The sequence below is a fragment of the Clytia hemisphaerica genome, unplaced genomic scaffold, assembly GCF_902728285.1.
Source record: "Clytia hemisphaerica strain Z4C2 unplaced genomic scaffold, Clytia hemisphaerica genome assembly, whole genome shotgun sequence".
NCBI classification, from domain to species: domain Eukaryota; kingdom Metazoa; phylum Cnidaria; class Hydrozoa; order Leptothecata; family Clytiidae; genus Clytia; species Clytia hemisphaerica.
In genome coordinates, this window is record NW_027103774.1 from 112894 (window position 1) to 134950 (window position 22057).

The 22057-nt window shown below is 35.1% G+C and overlaps 3 protein-coding genes across 4 annotated transcripts; all 3 read right to left on the bottom strand.

Moving 5' to 3' along the window:
- Window positions 1–16: 16 nt before the first annotated feature.
- On the bottom strand, window positions 17–9134 carry LOC136806103 (uncharacterized). Of its 2 annotated transcripts, none has more exons than XM_067062672.1 (2): window positions 3088–3230; window positions 17–2136 (listed from the first exon to the last, which is right to left on the bottom strand). In XM_067062672.1, exons 1-2 carry the CDS (start codon window positions 3158–3160, stop codon window positions 392–394), a joined length of 1818 nt encoding a protein of 605 aa, XP_066918773.1. In that variant the 5' UTR covers window positions 3161–3230; the 3' UTR covers window positions 17–391. The 2 variants fall into 2 exon arrangements, with proteins under 2 accessions (XP_066918773.1, XP_066918774.1); XM_067062673.1 differs by lacking the exon at window positions 3088–3230 and adding an exon at window positions 8913–9134 and having other exon boundaries at window positions 21–2136.
- A 1901-nt stretch (window positions 9135–11035) lies between these two features.
- On the bottom strand, window positions 11036–14497 carry LOC136806104 (glutamate-gated chloride channel-like). Its single transcript, XM_067062674.1, has 4 exons — window positions 14362–14497; window positions 13613–13827; window positions 12341–12496; window positions 11036–11848 (listed from the first exon to the last, which is right to left on the bottom strand). Exons 1-4 carry the CDS (start codon window positions 14450–14452, stop codon window positions 11534–11536), a joined length of 777 nt encoding a protein of 258 aa, XP_066918775.1. The 5' UTR covers window positions 14453–14497; the 3' UTR covers window positions 11036–11533.
- An 880-nt stretch (window positions 14498–15377) lies between these two features.
- On the bottom strand, window positions 15378–20554 carry LOC136806143 (glycine receptor subunit alpha-2-like). Its single transcript, XM_067062709.1, has 5 exons — window positions 20339–20554; window positions 19144–19244; window positions 16648–16819; window positions 16033–16247; window positions 15378–15468 (listed from the first exon to the last, which is right to left on the bottom strand). The coding sequence occupies exons 1-5, from the start codon at window positions 20486–20488 to the stop codon at window positions 15378–15380; spliced, it is 729 nt and encodes a 242-aa protein (XP_066918810.1). The 5' UTR covers window positions 20489–20554.
- Between the last annotated feature and the right edge of the window lie 1503 nt (window positions 20555–22057).

The following is a 22057-nucleotide window of genomic DNA, read 5'->3' on the forward strand; positions in this document are numbered from 1 at the left end:
ATTTTGTTAGATTTTATTTTCTATATTATTTCATAAATGATCATAAATTAATAAATAATAACTTAGGCAATAAATAAATAATGAATAAATTAAAACACAGAAATTTATTAAATTGACAAAATATTTACAAGAGCTTTAAACGTGATAAAAATTAGATTCAGATATAAACAAAATTTAGTGACTTAATTACTTAGTACTTTAGGTATTTTAGTTCAAACTAGATAAAATAAAAGTGAAGATACATTAAGAAATGAATTCTAAAAGCTAGCATTTTTCAAAGCCACAGTTAAGTTTGAGTATTGCAGCGAAATCTGTTATGGTATAAGTTAAGAAGTAAGAAAATGTTAACGTGGTAAAAAAGATTACACCAGAGAAATCAATTTAAATTACATTACACTTTCTTTACTAGTTCTTGAAACATATCCAGAAACTTGACCACAGCGTCCAATTTCTCTTTATGAAGTTGTTGTAATTTGGCAAAGTTTTCTTCATCTCGCTTACGTTGTTCTCTTAAAAAGTCTTTCAGAACATCCACCAAGTCTTTCTTACTGACAGATCCAGAACAATCATTACAAGGGCGTTTAGCGGGTGGAGGCGAGGAATCATCGCCAGTAGTTTCAACTTGATCAATTGTGCGCTTCTCGGGCGAAGAGGGCGTACCACGACTTGCTTTATCATCACATTCGGAGGACGTCGTACTTCGTGAACTGTCATAAAATCCGTTGCCGTTTGGTGTACCAGCTTTAGATCCGAATCCGTTTGCGAAACCGGTATTGTTCATTCCGTTTTCGTCGCACCGTAATTTATCGGTTTCACTAACTGGTGTTAAGAGTTTTTCTAACCGGTCGTAGTACTTGCATGTTTTTCTGAATGATCCAGCTCTTGCGTTGTGCTCTACGACTTTTTGGTAATCAGCTTTCATATTACGAAATTTTTGGTTACATTGACACCCATTGACATCTGCTTCCAGTTTCTCGTGGATATGTTTAGCAATGTCGTCCCAAACTTTGGTTTTTCGTACACGTGGGTCTTGGAGTTTCGATTTGTGTTCTTCGTAGAGATCTAAGAGAAGCTCCACCTCTTGTTTGGTCCAGATGTGTTTGTCTTCAAGACTTGGTGGGGATAACTTGAATTTGTCTTCTTCTCCGAACCCGTTAAGAGCTGGTGGTATGTGAAGATTGTATCGGTTATCCATGGTGGTGTCTCTTGGGTAGCCTAGGGTGGACATCATAGGGCTGCCAACAGGGTAGTTGCCGTATCGGTTGCGGTCTGCGGTACCATTAGTTGTAGGGTGGGTGAAATTGCGATTGGTGCCGCCGTAGAATGGAGGCATAAATCGTCTGGCTGCTTGGGTACCTGCTGCAGCAGCATGAGCAGCTGCTTGTACCATGCTGTCACGGTTGTCAACGTAAGGAGATGTAGGTGGACACAGCCCTCTGAATGGTAGGCTCTTGCCTGGTGATAGCCAGTTGCCGGTCTGATCCATGCGGTGGTTGTTGCGGTCTGGAGAGGAGTGATGAGGGGATGCGATGGTGTTGTAGCCGTTTTGGAATCGTGGTGACTGCATCACATCAGTGAGTTGTCTGGAGGCTTCAGCGTCGTATGGCTTACTGGTGAGGCTCTCGATACCATAGATGCTGTTTGGTGGTGGGATCTCACGGTTGTAGACTCCCATTTGTTGAGCGTTTGGATCCACATTTTCCGGTGATGGTTTCAGTTGGTTTTGGTCACCATTAAGAACTATGTTTAAATTGTTTTGTTGTGGTGGTTGATGGTGTTGTAATTGTTGTGGCAACTGTTGTTGAATTTGTTGCTGATGTTGTTGGTGTGCGACATTGTTAGCGACTGACACTGAAGTGACATCAATGTTTTCTGTTGAGTTGTCTTTGTTGTTTGTTGTATCTGTTTCTGTTGTGTTTGTTGTGGTGTCCATTGGTTGAATTTGTTGAGGATTTTGTTGCACGATAGGTTGCTGTTGTTGAATCAGGTTGTTAGTTGTGGTTTGTTGAGAGAGAGTTTGTGGTTGTTGTAGAAGAGTGTTGGCGATACTGTTAGCAACGACTTGCTCGGTTTTGATGTTCTGAGCTGCTTGTTGCACTTGTTTTTCATACATCTCCACCAATTTGTTGGCAGTTTCTGTAAATTGAAAATTCGAAAAATTAAAGATTAGGATTTTATGGCTTTGGACTTGATGCTGAATGGAAAATGGTTAAAGTGAACTTGAATATAATAATAAACTTTAAGATTCTTAAAACGGATTTATTAAGAGAGAAGTAAAGACCCCGCAAAAACTTTTTAAGGAACCGCCTAAGTAGACTAGGTGTTTGCCACTATGTAGTTTTATAGTTTAAATTCGTAATTTTGGGTTCATTCTAAATCTTATCCTATCAGTATGTGTGTTGTTATTTAAGTTAAAAATGATTTCCAAAAAAAAATCCACGGTGAATTATCTTTCCAACGAGGTCAAATCTTTTAATGTATGGGCGTGGTAAAAATCAATAAAGTCTACTTTTAGGACGTTGTCCCATAACGCACTTAAATAAACACTCGAAAATGCTCAAAAGTCAAAAGATAAGAAGACTCCTGTCAAAAAAGGAAGACTTCCAGGAATGTATAACGTTTTATAAGAACAAACTATACATATAAGAACATAAAGCTTCAATTACCGAAATATTAAGAGCAAGTTAAGAACATTTTAGGGCTTTACTCTGAAACACACTATTTATTAAAAAATGGAAAAAATTCTCACAAAATGGTGAAAATAAAAATATGTTTATGCTTAAAGCTCAAAAAGTTAAGAACATTCAAAGGCTTCAAAAAAGTTTGATTATGTTCTTATAAAAAAGGCAAAACGTGTAAGAACAATCATGACAGAAAAATAATTCTAAAACCAGCGTTTCCAAAAAACAAAGAAGAAGGACGAAGCAGTCAAGCAAATAAGATTAAACATGCTTTTTTATAGGAATACAAGGCTTGAAACCAAAGAATAAACCAAAGCCAAAACCAGAGAACAAAAACATGAAAACTTTAAAACCATGCAAATCAGTTTCACAAATAATCAAAACACAATGAATCTAGTAATAGTACCTTTCAAACAATCTGGAACAGTAGCTTCTTGCAAAAACATTGCTTGGTTCAAAGATCCAGCTAACGTATGCATGGTTGTTTTCAAAAACCTTTTCTGGTTGGCTGACCCGTAAACACGTCTGAGTTCAAGTTAGATTACAAATGTTCTAATTTTTTTTCAGTTTGGAAAACCTTCATCTTTTTTATGTTTAACAAATGAGAACAATGAAAACAAAAGAAACAATAGTGGCCAAAGTTTCATTCTATTGTTCATGTTTACGAGAGCGTGCGACATAGGCGCGCGTGCGACTCTTCTCACGGTTGATGCACTCAGTGTGCTCAAAGTGTGAGTACAGCCTCTCATTTGAAAAAGAAAGAAAGAGAATTTGCAAAATCCAGGCTCCTTGTTTTGCTTGTACGTCCTGCTTGGGAAATTTACCAAGTTGCTTGACTTCTAATTTAAGAGCTTAAATTGTACATAATTATGGCCTATTGATGTAGTAATTTGATATAATTACATCATTATTATGACCAAAGCAAATTGTTCAAAACAGTCAACTTTGTATACATTTTATGCAGCTGGATTATGTGGTAGGGGCGTTGCAAGCATAGAAAAGAGGGTTTATAGGTTAGCTTAAAGAGTTTCTAAAGCTATGTCTCTTATCTTTTGCGACTTTAGAAAAACAACTTTTCGTGGCGCGCGCGATAATTTCGCTTGAATAAGCAGTAAAATCAATGAGCTAGAAAAAATCATTCTCAAAAATAGCGCCTTATGAACAATAACTTCAAAGAGCGCGCTAATTTAAGCTGTAAGCGGAAAAATTATTCTGTATGTAATATTCTTTAAAGGGAAAGAAGAAAAATTTTACCTATGAAAAAAACTTTCTAGCGGCTACAATCTACTACAATTTATGTTTGGATTGACCAAACTTTTTTTATCTCTACCAAAGATAGAATTTTAAACTTCGTTGGAAAAAGTTCGTTAAACGAAAGTGAGTTATTATATTATGTTCTGTTCCGGCAAAAAAAATCTGTTTTGAGTGTTTCGTTTGCGAGTACAAAACTAAGATAAAATCTGTATTCAAACAGAGCTGAACTGGTTTAAACAATCAAGAATAACCAGCGCGAAAATTCGTAAAAATATCTCAAAGATCTGCTCTCTTCATTTCAAGGGAGGAGGAAAAGATTGACCTCTCTTCAAGACAAATCAACTAAATCAGTAATGGTCTCCCCAGCCCAGCAATAAACCCCCATCTTGCCAACACGCAATCACGCAATTTTCTTTGCTCACATCAAAATGATGAAAATCTTGCGAAAATTGGTTATTAACGTAAAAAAACCTCGAATAAAACAGTAAAAACTAGCCGCATGTTCTTTTATAGTTAGCTCTTATAGAAAAATGCGTCAGGAGGTTTCGAAGCTCTACAAAGATTTTCAAAGCTTTTGAAAGCTGCCAGTAAAAGTTGAAGCTACACATTATACAAGTTACATTGCGTGCTTTCAAGTCCCGGGAGGACTCAAGGTCAGCGACGCACTTAAGAGAGTGCGTATTTAGGCTTCCCAAAAAGCTCTGTCAGGGTTGATATTAGAGAAAGTGCTCTGTTGTTTAGAAACCGAGTCCGAGGCTCTGATCCACCTTACAGTATTTAGAAACAAACTGTCACGATAGACAAATAATATAATTGGATAACTTTGCAACAGTCTAATTCAGCTCGAATCTTTCAACCTGAGGGTGAAAGTTAAGAGGTATCACGTAGTGTTTTAAATTTCATTAAAAACGGTTCATCGCGTCAAAGTTATAAAGTTACACACCACACTGAGTCTATATTTTCTGCTGGGGTCCCTTTAAATTTTTGAAATAAAATAGAACACAAGAAAGAAAAAACGCGCGGGGTGAGCCTTTTGTTAAAAGTTATGCCGAATATCAAAACAAAGAGGGCTTTAAAAAGAAAAATGCGCGTACGATGGCCCCGAGGTTTCTCCACTTCTAAAAAAAGTTCTGAAAGTTTCAAGAAGAGAAGTAAAAATTTAAAGAAGGGAAGTAAATATATCGAGAAGGGAAGTAAAAATTTTAAAAAGGGAAGTAAAATGTCTTTAAGTATCGAAATGGTGATACAATTTCTACATTGGCGAGCTGCCAAAATGGTTTTAACCCTTTTTAAATTGTTTAAAGCACAAGACAACGTCTAAAACACGTGATCCTACAACAAAGATTATATAAATATAAGTACTCTCACAAAGTGTTTTTATAATTTATGAAAAGCTTTATAACTTTTGCTTAAGGGATAGCTTTAAACGTTTAATCACACTAATCAACATAATTGCCATTACAAACATCCTCTGGAGTCTGGTAAGGGGTCTCTCTGTAATAACAATAAACTTTCTACGTCAGGGGTTGTAATCAAAACCACGTGGTATTTTTGTCATTTTTTACTTCTCTTCTTCATTTTTCAAAGCTTGAAAGAGAAGTAAAAAAATCAAGAAGAAAAGCAAAATTTTCAGTGAAGTAATACAAAAAAATTACTTCTCTTCTTAAAATTTTTACTCCCCTTCTTCATTTTTTACTTCTCTTCTTGAATTGTCTTTTTCTAGAAGTGGAGAAACCTCGAGGCCATCGTATGCGCGCACTAATTCTCTGCAAAAATTACAAGTTTTTTTATTTTTTTAATCAAGTCATATAAAGGGTATCAATTTTTGTCAATATTTTTAACTGCGTCTTCAGCAAAAAAGGTTTTGGTTGGAATTCGTTTGAAATTTTGAATACCAGTCAAAACATGAAAGTTTGTAAAAATGTTTCAAAACGCTTTTTGAACTGGTTTTCTAAACATTAGAAACAAAACAGAAAGGTAGCTCAAAAAACATTTTCTTTGCAAAAAATAAAAAAATAAAAAAAATAAAAAGAATTTTAACAATGCTCAAAAATAGCGCGCGGTTTTATGTTTAACCAATGACCGAAACAATAAATGAATTTATACTCAATGAGTATGTTACAATTTTTTACGCAAGCAAACCGCGCCTTTTAAAAATTTAAGCCTCGAAAATGAAACATAGGCAACATGAATAGAGAAAAAAAAATGTCCGCGACGCGAAAACTCATTTATGCTTAATCAAATCAAAAGCGATCACAAAACAATGTCAGGACCAAAATTATCCCCAATGTCAGAAGTGAAAAATGACTGTAAAACGTCTTAACCATATTCCAGTTGTGCTTCACTCAGAATACAACCCAAAAATTTCCCACCCGACCTGAAATGGTTGAAAAATGAGAATATGATGAAAAAATAATTTTAGGCTGAAAGTGCTGAAAAATGCCTGACAAAGAATCTATATTTTTCATAAGAATGTTGTTTTTCCATTTCATCGTATTTTCTTAACTTTTAGGAAATCTTAGAACGTCCCTTTCTCACAGACCCGGGAAGACTTTCTCAGCCAGTCGGGGTAAAATACCGGACTGAACCTCGATGAGGATTGATATTCTCATCTTTTCTTATGGCTGGGGATTTGAATTCCATTGTTTTCGAGCCAGAAGATTCAGTGGAAATGAAAGAAATCGCACAATATTCTGCAGTGAAGTTTAGCTTATCTGATTATTTTAAGCGGGGACTAAAATTAAAGTATAATTTTCCATTGGAGACGATATTTTGGCCAATATTTTAAGTGGTAAGGGATCCCAGTGGGTCTGTGAGAAGGGGATGTCTTAGATATTTCTTTAGTCTAAAGCACCATGCAAAATAAAAACTCGGACATTTTCGATAAAAGAATAATTTCATTGGAATAATGGCAAAATTGGCAAGCAATACGAAGAACAACTTAAGTGAAAGTAAGAGTCTTTGAGGACGGTGATTCAATTTTTGAACAAATTGAAGGTTCTGTGAAAGCGATAATAATTTCTAAATACCTTCACTTTGCCCTTGAAAGGAAAACAGGATGAAGACGTTTATAAGACCAAGACCAAGGTATGTTAAAACAGTAAGAACAGCCAAGCCTCAACAAAGATTTTCTAATGGTTCTTTTGGGTCTTCTCAGCAACTAGGATTTGCTAAAGAAGATATATATAATCATGAACATATAAACGGCTGGACGTCTATGTTTTATTGTCTGTTTGAAGCGAGCTTCGTTGCCGCCTGTATTTCAAAATTGGTATGAAAAATCCGACAATACTCCGTCATAATTTTATTTCTTTGAATTATTTAGGTAAAAGGATTGATAGAGCTTGAACATTACTCCTAATGTACAAAAAAATTATTTTCGAATTTTTTTACAAGTTTGCAATATATTTTATCAACATTTTCAACTCTAAAATGCAGAATTTCAACTGCGTGTATACTTTTGAATCCCTTTTGTCACTCAAATAATTTTTTTTTATGACTTGAAAAAAATAGCTTGCCAAAGTTGAGAGCCTGTTTCATAAGAAAATCGAAATTAGGATGTGACACTCTCTAAAATTATTAGACACTTTTAAGTCAAAATTTAGAAATATTAGTCGGAGTTTTGACAAGCTGACGATGATTTTGCCTCTGTTATCTTTGTTATGATATAGATAAACGACTTGAGAAGAGTAGAACAACAGAGACTTTTGTCGTTTTGACGTTGTTAGCAAGGTATTCCCAAGTGGTATATCATCAAAATCGATTGTTTCATTTTATGCTTTTAACGAGGCGGCAACGAAGCTAGCAGCCTTTTCTACAAAAAGACAAAGGAGATGGATGTCCAGTCGTTTATATGTTCATGATATACAGGGTGTCCCTAATTAAAGTATCGAGTCGAAACGGGGTCGAAACACAACTATGAGTAGAAAGTTTTATGTGCGTGTTCACAAAATTGTATTTTAAGGTGGTTCCCCACCGGAAAATACCATCTTCAAAGTTGACCTAGAAAGACTTCCTGTTGGTTGAACTTCACTTCTGGGGAAATTATTTGGTCATTGGGGAATTTCCCCGCCCACCACAAGGAGTTATTTTGCGCCTAAGATTTAAAGAAAATTTGACAAGGCTCGCCGTTAGTGCTCGCCGTTTGTGATCAAAGTGACTTTTAAGACTTTGAATGACTTTAAATGAGTGCTGATATGTCCAACTTTTAGAAAAAAGCAAAAAGATTGGTCAATTAGACCTTCTTTGTCCTTTTCTTGGCTAAAATGTAAAAAAAAACTTTAAACGTGATTTTCTCCATTTCATTTTTAGAAAGTCTGCAGAAAATAACCCAAGAACGGTTTGAGTTTTTCACTTGAAATTTTCAGGGAATGTTTATATTAGAATTATGCATGTTCCCTATAAATTTCTTTAAGAAAAAATTGAGCTCAATGTGACGATTTGAAGTTTCTCCAAGTTTTGCTAAATTAATAACTGCGTACTTAAAATAGCATAGCTCAACAAAAAATAGTCCAAACTCTTAGAAATTTATAGGGAACATGGAAAATTTTATATAAAATGCACCTGCAAAATTTGAAAACATTCTGATCAAAATTGCGTCCTCCATTTACTGCAGAATGGAGCCCTCTAAATGGCTAATAAATCATGCTCAAAATGAGGAAAATTAGGGAAATTGAAATTTTTTTAAAAAAAAATTTATTTTTACCTCAAATACTTTCATGTGACCAAATATCAAGTTTATTGGACCAATATTGAGCATTTTAGCATTTCCAGTGGGGAACCACCTTAAGCTCTCCCTCTTTTTTCTTTGTCATTACGATTAATTTATACGTTGTAACTACCTTTTGTAATAAGCCTGTGTGATGGAGAACGTTCTTATATTTTAGCGATAACACACACAAACTTTTCTACTCAATCACATGTTCAAACTCGATACTTTAATTAGGGACACCCTGTACAGTAATGTAGCATGCTTACCAATTTCAATATTATTGTTTTTGTTAGCATCGAACACCTCCGTTTGCTGCAATGCAGTTGCCATGTTTTCAATCATCCAAGAATTTGAATAGTAAAGTAACAATCAAATCTGAGTCTGAATTATAATGTTACTTTAATTACCCAGGTTCTGTCAGTTGTTTTTCAGTTAAACCTAGCCAACAGTTAACTAGCTCTAAGTTGGCTAACAGTTAAAACAAAACTAAATTGAAATTGGTTAAACTTGAAAACTTTAACAAAATTTTAAAGGTGTTAAAGTTTGTGAACAATATTTAATGTTACCAGTTTTTGTATACAGTTTTGAGAACAAATGATCTCCTGATCTTTTAGTTTTTTAGAACTTTTTGGTCCTATCTGTTTGTTTCACTAATACAAACGCAAATTGAAACATTTAAATCAAACTTGTTTCCAGTCTCTTCGAAGAGGGAAGGCGTGGCTCTAATGTAATGTTCTTAAAGTACTGGGTACTAGTTTAGTTTGAACACGTTTTAGTTTTTTGTTCAGTGATCTTTTTCCTGTTCAATGTTTTTATGGGTTTTCCGTTTCCTTGGCTTTTTGTAAATAAACTATAACAGAAGCACATTTGCTGCTGTTTGGAAAACTTTTGGTTCATTTTACGTTTCTAAAACAAAATATCCCATATGTAGTTATCAAACTCTGAGGGAAAAAAATACAATGAAAATAGTAAAGTTTGTACAAGCTCTAATTACACCCCTGTCTCACAGCCCCGGTGGAACTTTTTTCCTCAGTGGGGGATAAAAACTCCTATTGAAATCTCAATGGGGATAGAAATTCTCTTGTTCCAAGATTAAAAAATCCAGTGGGGATGGGTTTGAAGTACAATTTTTAAACATTGAATTTCGAATTGGGATGAAATCAAAGTCAATTTCCCAGTTAGGCTGAAATTTCAGGGTATTTCCCACCGGGGACGAAATTTTTGCTAAATTTTCCAGTGGGGCTGAGGTCCCAGTGGTTTTGTGACACAGGGGTGTCTAATTGGATTAGAATTAATTAGGTGTACAGGATAAATTACACCGTTTGTTAAAAAGCGTATATTTTTCCCTTCTGTTATCTACTGTAATAAATGACAAAATATCCCTCTGGAATGTTTACTATTTCAGTATTAACTCCAGCGATTAACTTTGAAAGTTCCAATTTGATTTTAACCTGAAATCAGTTCTAGACTCAGCATTGACGCGTTGTCTTATGAAATTTTATTATTTTTTGGCTAAATTCATGTGCCGGCTCAAAAGTCAAGAAAATCAAGTTTACTACGAAAATACTGATAGTAAACAATAATTTTTAGTAGTCGCACAAAATTATACATATCATGTGCGCGCCTTTCAAAGAAAAAGAAGAATGAAGAATAGAAAAGAAAAATGTGTTGGCAAAACAAAAGCTGAACGGCGCTTTAAATATTTGCTGCAAGGGCGTGATTTTTTCTCTCTTGAAGCCCTACGGTGGAGAGAGAGTTTTCTGTTTAGATCAAATCTACATACATTTCAGTCTGTTAAATCGATCACACCTTCGCGGTGCTTTTTTGCAAAGTTACAAAATTTTATTTTATTTTTGGTTTTAATTACGTTTGTTTCTTCCTAAAGGCGTTAAAACGAACAAAAGTAAATAAAAGAATAACAATAGAAAAACAGATTCACGTAGCTACGTAAACACTTGTTTTCTTTATGTCTTTGGGAACAGAAACACTGAAAACTACCAAATTTAATGTCCATTGAGAAATTAAAAACTATTTGGCGATTTTATTTTTTGCTTAGGAATATAAACAGTGTGATTAATATCCAATATATTCGGCTAATGTTATTTTTTTGGCACTTTGAGCCTAAAAAATGTTCTCTTCCTGTTTTCATTTCTAGGGCAAAACTGAATACACGTTTTTTTATAAGAGCAAACTATGTAAGAACATAAGGTTTCAGTGGCCAAAATCTTAAGAACAAGTTAAGAACATTATAAGGTTTTGCGGAAAATACTGAGTTTCTTAGGAAAATAGACAAAAATACTCAAAAAATGCTGAAAATATGAACATGTTAAGATCATTTTTAGGCTTGAAACCCGAAAAGTTGAGAACATCTGAAGGCTTCAAAAATTTTGAATGTTCTTATAGAAAAAAACGTGTAATCCTCATGATTCTTGAAATTTCGATTTCGATTTTGGAAAGGTCACGTGATGTACTTTCGAACCAATTACATTTCATTGTTTTAAGTAATGCAAACACTAGGTTTATGAATAACGTGTTCTCAGCTCCAAACGACAGTTGAAAACACATCCAATCAAATTTTGTTATTCTTTCATTATGGTCCCACTTCCTTAAAAAATGCAATTTTCTAAACTTATCGGATAACAAACCGTTCTGAGATCACAATGTCAATGTAATTTTTTGCACGTCCAATCGGACGTTAGACTCACGCTAATTAATCTTTCTATAATTTAAACAATTGGACATGCCATTCGAGCTCGAAAAAACAATAGGGTCAATGTATCAAAAACCATCAGATTCCAGTTTACAAGAACGTAACGAACAGTCTCTCATGCAAAACAAAAAAAACAGATGAAATCAATATAGCACGTCTATACACCTTTGGTGTGACTCAATACTGATCGTCAACATGAGTTATCCAGTAAAACAAATTGAAAGTTAAAAACAGGGACGGGAAGAAAACTCTTGAAATAACATCCAGCTTCTTTGGCCACGCATCGCTCAAATAGAAATGAAAAATAGCTCCGAATTTTGTTAATACAATTTGTTGGTCATTCATCGATGACGTCTGATCGTCGTGGAACTCCTTTGGGCTCGTTAATCGGGATCGTAAGAAAGTGATTTTGCGACGTCGTAATTTCTTCTTTAGAGAGGATTTAGATTTTTCACTTCTGGGTTGAAGAGCGTACGAAAAATTATTGAAAATCTAGAAGAAGAAAAAAAAAATCGAGGAAGTTGAAGGATCTTAGAATTTCAGCAATGCTGAACCACCATCCAGTCATAGAGCTTCAGAAATCTAAGAAGTTTCCTGTATCTGTATTTGTTACAGATAACGCCTTCTTCACTGAGAACTGCAAATACTGCAATACTATTTTAAAGATATGACATGGTAATTTCATTTCCTAAGGGAATCCAAGCAAAAATAAAAATTTCGCGTTTACCACCCCTTAAAAAAGTTGAAAATTTCGGTCAAAAGCTGTGAGTTTGAAAAAAGCACCCTGATTTTTCTTAAAATATAGTAGTTAAGGCTTCCGAAAATCATAGTGAGGCTTCCTCCGTCGAGTGAGCCCCAAAAAGTGTCTAGCTCATGGGCTAACACGAGACAAAAAAAAAACTTGAAAGAGTAAATAAGCAGATAAAAGAAAAAAGTAATGCGATTGCCAAAGTAGAAAGACAAGGAAAATTAACAAAAGCATACATTGTCATGGTTATTGTTCACCAGGGATGAATTTTCCATCAGAACACTATTCTTCTTGATATTGATCAGCAGAACTACCGCATACTCCAAGAATGCACCAGCCACAAACAAAATGCATCCAACGATGTATTTATCGATTGCTTTAACGTAGCTGACCTAGAAAAACGTACAAACACGCCTTTTGTAAAAAAACTCATACGGAAAACCTAAAGAATACTGGGCGTTTGCCACCAGTTTTAAATTTTGAGGAATGAAAATTAAGGTAGTTGCCCGGTGTTTTTTGAGTGTCTCCATGAACATATTCTTCGCCTCGGCGTGACGTCACAAGATTACGTAATTCCCGCTAAAAAAGTCTACCATCTTGAATTGGTTGAAAACAAATCACAGCATTCTCATGTTAAACAGTAAAAAGATGGCTTCTAATGGTGATCAAACGTGTTCTAAAGTTGAAAGTAAATTAGATTACTAGATTACTGCAGCTTTTGCTCGCGTTTGTTTACAACCAATTCAAAATGGTAGACTTTCACAGCGGTACGATTTCTCAAAGTCACGTGACTTTCCGTGGCCAAGAATAAACGACTGGACATCCATCTCCTTTGTATTTTTGAAGATAACACTGCTAGCTTCGTTGCCGCCTCGTTAAAATCATGAAATGAAACAATGGATTTTGATGATATACCTCAGATGAATACTTTGCTAACTACGACAAAACTTCGACAAAAACCTCAATGGTCCAACTATTTACAACTCTTTAATTTACATTATGAGGAAGGTAAGAGAGGCAAAATACTCCGTCAACTTATTAAAACTCCGGCTAATATTTTGAAATTTCGACTCAAAAGTATGGAATAATTTTAGAGAGTATGGGATTCACATAAGGATATTCTTATAACACAGGCTCTGAACTTTAACATGCCATTTTTTTAAGCCATAGAAAAATTTATTCCAGCGATAAAAGAGATTCAAAAGTATACACGCAGTTGAAATTCTGCACTTTAGCGTTGAAAAATGCTTTTAAAATATATTGCAAATTTATGAAAGAATAGGAGGACAATTTTTTTGTGAATTGCTAGTAATGTTCAAGATTTATCAATCCTTTTAGATAGAGAAGTAATTCAAATAAATAAAATTATGACGGAATAAAGTCGGATTTTTTATTCCGTTTTTGTTTTTTATTGCTTCAAAGACACAAAAGAATATAGACGTTCAGTCGTTTATATGTTCATGGTGTCTCCGACAATACATCATGAATATCAAGAATTAAGATTCTACCTTAGGTAACGAAGCATTCATTGCCGTCTGTAGGGTAACGATAGTCAACAGTGACGTCACACATAAGTAAGTACGGGCAGGGTACTGGGCCGAGTCCATTAAGAATGTGATCCAAGTAATGAAGACGACCATGGCACATGGGAAATACATTGCTGGTATAAATATGATACTGTTCCGAACAAACTTGAATTCAATTTGTAGTTTGGACCAATTACCTGAAAATAAAATTCCCTATATTTTAACTTAGACCAAATCATAGAATGTCAATTTTAGTGTATTTTGTGTGAACTTCTTGGTTTCCTATTTGGCCCGGGATTTGGCCCTATTGAAGATATTATCTTTTATGACATAGAAATGAAGCGCTTCTTATGCTGTCTTAAGCAAAATAATATCAAATTTCCTCTTATTCGAGTTTTCTGTAATTCGAACATAATCATTGGTCTTTTCATCTTACAAATCCCCTCCGTTATTCGAATTTTTCATTAATTTGAAGAAGACCATTGGTCCTCGGAGAGGGTTAACTGTAGTGATCACGCCACGCAGGGATTGTTCTTTTTTTTAAAACGTCAGCAAACGATTTTACACAAAATATGTTCATTTAAGAATTATCGTATAAATTTTTCTATGATTCATGACAAAGACAAATAAGGCGGCAAACTCGTTCACTTTACGTGCCTAAGGCCTAAATAACGTCTTTAAAAACGCTGTGTGACTAATCAGGGGTGTCAAAAATGATGTAGTCGCTTTACCGAGCACATATTCCGAAGATCCTTTGCCGGTTTTGATTGGTTCCAGCGTGTATTGTGAAAGTGATTTTGATGTTTCTTTGATATTCTTCATGATGACTTCGTGAGGTGACCAATTATATGTTATTTCTTCAGTGGTATATGCATCTGAAAATGTGAAGAAGGATATGGCTTTTAGACCGGGAGTCGTTTATAATAGATGTAATATACAGTGATATGCGTGTTATATGATAATACGGGATAATACGGGATAATGTCAGTTTGTATAAATTACAATTTTTTCTCTTCCATAATAGACCTAATCGGAGTTATTGATTTTTCTAAAACAGCGATGCATCGTGGGATTGTTTCGGGGGTATTACAATAGAATTCCTTCGAGGAATTCCTAAGAGATTTCTATTGTAATACCCCCGAAACAATCCCACGATGCATCGCTTTTTTAGAAAAATGGAAAACTCCGATAAGATCTATTGTTTGCTTATCTTTCACTATGTTTGGATTATTCGTCTCGCTAGGTGACATTCGGAAGAAGAGTGCCGTTAGTGAACAAAGTCCATCTTCTCCTTTCCATTGATATACGGTAAACGCTTGGAGATAAGCGAGTTTATGTATTTGCACTTTTGAGGACGGCGAGTGACTGAAGCGACTTGGAATAACCCGCAGTTTTGAGCTGCAAAATCGAGGATGGTTAAGCCTTTACTCTTAGGTGCCAAATAAACGGGGGGGGGGGGGGGTTCGAATAAACGGGGGAGGTTGGAAAATTTTCAAAATTTTAATAAACGGGGGGGACCTAATTGCCGGGGGGTTGGAAATTGTACTTCTGAAACCCAAAAATAAAGTAAAAATAGGCTAAAATCAGGCTATTTAGAGCAAAATAATCTTTGACAGCTGAAAATATTCTTAAACATTAATAAACGGGGGGTCCAAATTAGGTCCGGGGGTTGGAAAATTTTCGAAAAATTAACAAGTAAGTGCCAATATCGAGTGTTTTTTTTTCGATTTTTGAAACGTTTTACTTGTTACTTACAACTTTCCATGTCCAGATTGCAATGTTGGATATCCATTGGAAAGTTTCGTAAGTCGATTGGACAGCTCACTTCCAATGTAATTCTGAAAGAAAATTTCATGATATTACTATCATAAGTATAATCACATTGACCCCCAAGCTTGATTGAATCTTTATGTTATCGACAATGAGGAAACTAAATTTTTGAACCGAGAAATGATTTTTTCCTGACTGAGCCAACATTAAAGTTCCAGTGAAATTTAGTAAAAAATAACTCTTAAGCTACCAAAATCGGAATTTTGAATAGTAATCCCTTTTCAAAATGTATGCAATATGTTACACTCATCTCAAAAAGTAGATCTTATCTATACAGTATAGGTTAGATCCGTAAACTTGAAATTCAAGTTTGAAATTCAACGCAAACATCCTCTTTTTTTGACTTGACGAATTGCCACCCTCGTGGGTCAGGGCCATTAAACGATTCTGCGACGTAAAGAGGTAAGTGCCGTAAAATTGGAGGAGTCCTTTACATCCCCCGTCAACGCGTCCATCAGAATTATCAATAGTGTAAGGGGGTTAGGTAAGGCCTGGAGTTGAGGGTGGGAGAATTGCCTTCTTCTTCACGTAAGAAAATAATATGAATTGGAAAATTGAGACAAACAAACTACCTTGCACCGTGTGACACATCTCCATTACTTTTGACTTTAATTGTCTGCCCGTCATGTGCAACCCGGCTGAACGCACCACGCTTTGCTTGAACAAAATACGAATCTGGTACCCAAACCCCCATTCGAAGGTTGGATCCATCCAAGACGGCCGGATGGTGATGACGTAATCGATGGTCGTTCCATTCTTGACGTAATAGGAAATCTAATTTGAAGCTCTAAAGAAGAAGAAAATCAAGAAGGTACCTAAAGTGAGATTTACAGACTGAAATAGGACTTGTGACCGCGGATCGACGGGGGTGTACTACTGCGGTTCGAAAAATGGACCCTACATACACAAGGGACTTGTTTTTTTGAAATCCAAATCCCCCCAAAACGAGGAATTTCTTATTTTTCTATTTTGGTGCTTTTGCGACCCTACGTGGAAAAAAGGTACCCTGACCAGCGGCACATCATTGAGCCTGATTCTTTGATTACCAATCATACCTTTGAACATAAAATTGGGTATCTTTTCAATTCTAGGCGAATGTTGTGTGTTTGAATGTAGTAATGTGTCACTTCATTTTAAAACTGAAAACCAAACCCAAAAATCCATCTTAAAAGAATCCGCATACATACCGAGTGTGACAGGTCCAAATTTTCGATAGTAACCAGTTGTATTGTAACGTTAACCGTTTCGGATATTTTCGGGAAATTTGGTCTCAAATTGGGTTCATACTGGGCAGATCTTCGAAGCTTTTGTAACACAAACCAATCTTTTCTTTCGAATTCTATGTTTTCTGGTATGAACCTGTATAGATTAAAAAGACAAAAAATAACCTTTTTAAGTCCCAGTGGAAGCGAAGAAACTGGGGAGACTTCCTCCCTACTTTTCCTCCCTAATTCACGCATTTACCTTCATGACGCAAGTGAAAAAGCCAATTCACGCATTCACGCAAACCGCTGGAAAGGCCTTTAAAGGGACATAACAGTACTTGCGAAATTTGTAAACAAACTGTATGCAGCGGATACAAAATCAAAACAAATGTCACATGTCAAAATAAAAAATAAAACCAAATATGGCTAATTTTGATTGTTCAATTGTTTTACAAGTTTGTTTTGGACACGTGATTTTAATTGTTCTCTTTAATGACACGTGGTTCGCGCAATGTTTACATTTTACTACTTTAATGTCCCTTTAAAAGGCAGTCCCCCAAACCAGGATAAAGTTGATTTTGATATTGAAAATACAGTAATCGATAGACCTGATGCTTACTTATTAATCTAATGACTTCATTAATTATACAATTTCATACGATTCATAACAAATGATTAATCAAATATGTAACTTGTTTTAACAAAAACAAAAAAAACATATTATTGGTCGTGTTCACACTACAGACCTTCCTTAATAAAAATGTAGTTAGGAGAATCTTTTGTTGACTACAATACAGAACGTGCATTTAACAAAGAGTCGAACGCGTAGTATTGTACTTTTTAATCGATCTTCCTTAATTAACAGTCGTAAGCTCCATTGTCTTAAGGGTAGGGTAGAGGCTTCCCTTAAAACAAAAGATTTTATTAAGGAAGCATAAACAAAGAATGCGTGCAGTGAAGAAAAAGTTTTACGATTTCAAAAACGAATGAACTGAGGAAAAAATTAGAAATAGTGCAAACGGTGTTGTTGATGTGTAAGATGAATGCAGTTAATGAGTAAAACCATTAGAGCAAATATGTTTGCGGATTTCAAGTGATGTATGGATACCAATATCATGCAATCACAGGTGAAATCGAAACTCTCAATAAAAAATCAACCAATTAGAAGCCTTAAGAAAAATCAATTACCGTGTTATAATAGATCTCGTGAACCTACAAAGAACTGTAATAAACCAGTGTATTCATCCATCATAAATCTCTTTGTTTAACTTTGATAGATTTAATTAAGGAAACCTTCCAGTGTGAACGCGCCCATTAAGAATCTGTTGAAGTCATTATCATATAAACAATATATTGTATTTAAGTGACACGAATTCCCATTGGGGCAATTTTGATTTTGTAACTTTTTGTTTGAATAATGCGTCATTTGACCGGATAATTTTCAAACTTGCTAGAATTTTTTGTAGTATAAATATCAAAAAACGGAAAAGAAATTCATAAAATTTGGAACTGTTTTATAAAAGGTATAAGAAGTGTCATCGAGTTTGATGTTAAATTTCCCCATTCATTTTAAGCATGCACTGATTCTTGTTTGTCCAAGTTCCACTTTACCAAAAAAAAAGATATTTACCATCAAAGGATAGTTAATTAATTTTTTTTTAGATTGTTTATCTTCTTCATTTGCATATTTTTGGAATTATTTTTCTCAACGATTGTAATGCTCTGAATTATCTTTTCGACGGTTTATAATTTATATTATGTTAAGAAGTATTAATTGAAGGCAGGATGCCAAGCAAAAAAGAATCAGTGCATTTAAAGCGGATGGACTTTAGAACTGGGTTGATTTTTTTCTATTCATCAATAAATTCAGTTTCTTTTCAGTTGAGGGTAAACTGCCAGAGCTCAAAGACCAAGATAGAGGGTACACGCCAAAACCTTTGGAGATACCGGAAGGGGGTAATTATTATAGTGTCAAGCATCAGGATGTTGGAACTTCATTGGTACCTAGTAAGTGGAAAGAGGCGCCTTGGATAAGGGAGAAGGGCATATTTAGCCAGTGAGACAGGGATCTTTCTGTAATTGATCCAGTAAGACAAGGGTGTCTTGAACAAGCGAAACTCAGGGGTGTCAAAAAAAATAAAAAAATAAGGGTTAATCTGAGCAAATGAGATAGCTGTTGTCATAGATACATGAGAAAGATTTAGAGAGTTAAGAGACTACACGTTTTTTATAAGAAAAAAACTATATAAGAACAAGGCTTCGATCGCCAAAATGTTAAGAACAAGTTAAGAACATTTTAAGGCTTTGCGGACTCGGAAACAACCAATTATTTAGGAAAATGGGTAAAATGTTCACAAAATGGAGAAATAAAACATTTCAAGAACATTTTTAGGCTTAAAACCCAAAAAGTCAAGAACATCCAAAGGCTTCAAAGATTTTGGATGTTTTTATAAAAAAACGTGTATTCAAAAAGCTCACCCATTGATAAGATTGCAGAGTGTAGATATAGTGGTGACAACTTCGTGGTATTCAGTATGTTGAAGCGATGCTGTGATTTGGTGCCAATTGCAGCCTATACACTGAAAATGAAAAAAAACATACATGATTTTTTATATAAACAGCCCGTAGCAACCGGGGGGGGGGGGCAGCAGGGGCAGTTGCCCCCCCCCCAATAATTTTTCAAAAATAATTTTTTTCATTGTTGTTTTTTTTGTTTTGATAAAATAATCGAACGTGTCTGCTCGACCACCGAAGTTATTTTTCCAGATTGTATATATGGTAAAAAAGTTAGCTATGAAATTATTTCAATCTGTTGTGGGAAAATAGTTCAAAAATAGGGTCTTTTTATCTAAAAATTCTAGAAAATTCGCCAGCTATAAAATTTATGACGCTCTTAGAAGGTTTATGGCTTTGCATGCTCTAGAATATATGTAATTTCTTAGAACAATTTTAAAAATATTTTTAGGATTAAAACCTAAAAATACTAAGATCACCCGAAGGTTTCAAAAGTTTTTGACGTTTTTCTAAAAAATGTTTTCGTGATTTCTTATCCATTTCATAAATACACTTCCGAAACCAAAACAAATTAAGGACAAAATTATTCAAAAATTCGACAAGGACAATTGATCTTCATCAATTTCGTACCCAGAGCAACTTGCAGTACTTTTTTAGTACCTCCCGTGGGTGGTATGATATGAAAATCATTCTGAAAAACGAACTAAGAGCCGAAGAAAGTTTTGGCATCTTATAGTGCTTTTACTATGATCAGTCCCTAGGGAAGGCACTTAGCCAAAATTGGGTACGGGGACGTGCCGCTGGTCAGGATCACTTTTTTAGGCTCTGAAGGTATCAGACAAGGTCCCAAATTAACTGATTTTCTAAATGTTAATCTGACAGGGTCGATTTTTGTTAATTTAGGACAATTTTCAGGGTGAAAATTAGAAATGTTTTCAATTTCTCTTCTACTTTTAGTCATTTTTACCAATTTTCAGGGTAAGAATTAAAAGAATTTTCGACTTTTCGTTCTGACAGGGTCCCAAATTTACCAAACATTCATATCTGACAGGATCCACATTTCGGACTCCAGCGGCACGTCCCCGTCGACCGTCAAGGACCATTCTATTTCCTTGTACAATATACGATCTTTTTTGTAAGCTATCAAATACTTTCGTACCATGATAGGGAATTTCAACCAACATTCTGGACTAATAGTCACTCCAATGGATAAAATCGATAATAAAAGTTGCGTCAAATGCCCCTCTTCGTCCCAGGTATCTATTTGTCCGATGATTGAAGTCAGGTTGTGAGTGTCCGGCAAATCCATACTCTTAATGTTTCTTCAATATCTAGAAATAATTTTTTTTGAAATCTATATTGGTATCCAATCTAAATACCGCATGTTTGAGTCTTTAAAAAACTTTAGAACTTGTTTTCATAATCTTTGATATTTTAAAGTTCGAAAACCTGGGCTCATATCATTTGAAAAAGTCACAAAATGGAATAATTGGTAACTGCATAGCAAAAAGTCGTGACGTGACGTCTAATGGATATAGAATAAATAAAAATGAAATGGAATATATCCTATCAATCTTTACGTCACAATAGAAATGGGTTTGACCTTATACCAGGTGAATTTTCAGGAAACAGCTTCATCCAGGGTAACAATTAAAAAATTACGGGTCAATTTTGAACCGATTTTTGTTCGAAAGTTTATCCCAGCATGCGCTCACAAAAACCATTTTTTCCTTCAATTCGCACAAATCTCGCAAGCTTTTGACCGTGCTAAAGTGTACAACACTTTAAAATCTGAAATGCACTCCCAGGCTACTCATACATACGCAACACGCCTTCCAAAGACTTGACCTACGTAAAATATCAAACTGGTATAAAGCTGTCAATTTATATAGAAAAACTTGACATAAACAATCTAGTCTTGGCTAAACGGGGCGTGGTAAACGACTTCAATGGAGATGAGCTAAAACTAATAATTTCTATTTCGTAAAAGATTTGATTAATTCATTAGAAAAGTGTACTAAAGATTTGTTTAAAAATCGAACCTTAGCTTTGAAGTTTTAGAACTTTAGTAGAGCCGGCTTGTAGAAGAAAGATGGAATTTTTAAGAAAAATCAAATCATGTTATTTGACGGAGTGCATAGATAACAGGAAAGAGTTGATTTGTGACTCGATGGTAGATGATGTAATCGTCCGTAAAGCTGGCGCACGGAAAAATATGGTGTGGAAGGTTAAAGCAGTTCATGAATATAGAAAAAATGCGCCATATTCATGGATTATACAGACAACAACAACTACAGAGAAAAACTTCCGTCTTCGCGTTTGTTCTCTGAAATACGTCTTAGAATACACCTTTCCGAACGTAGCCACCAATTGCCGCAGAGGCATTTTTTGTCCGTTTTACCACCCTAAAACCGTCCCAGTCTTCTTTTTCACACCTAAAGACAATAAAAAAAGTGTAAGAAAAAAAATTGGATCGAGTTTAGGGTGGTAATTTAAATGATAAAGTGGCATGCGCTTGGCCGCGCAACTACGGTCGAAAAGGTGTATATAAAATAGTCTAGATTTGTAAGCTTTGTTGTTTAATATCCATGATGTGCGAAAATAATGTCTATGTCCAATGTTCTATATATCCTTTAAAAAAAAAAAGTAAGTATATTCATCTGGTGGCTGTCGGCGGAGCCGGGAGTGGAAAGTCTATCCCCTTTTCTATTTGCGCTAGACCTGGGAGATCGAATGCTGAGGTGGAGCGCCACACCTACTCTCAGCTCCCAGTAAATTACCACCTAGATCAGATTACCCAATCTAAGCTACTCATCCGCTGAGTTGGCGGTGACCGGGGATCGAACCCACAACCCTTAGATTGTAAGGCGAATGTCTA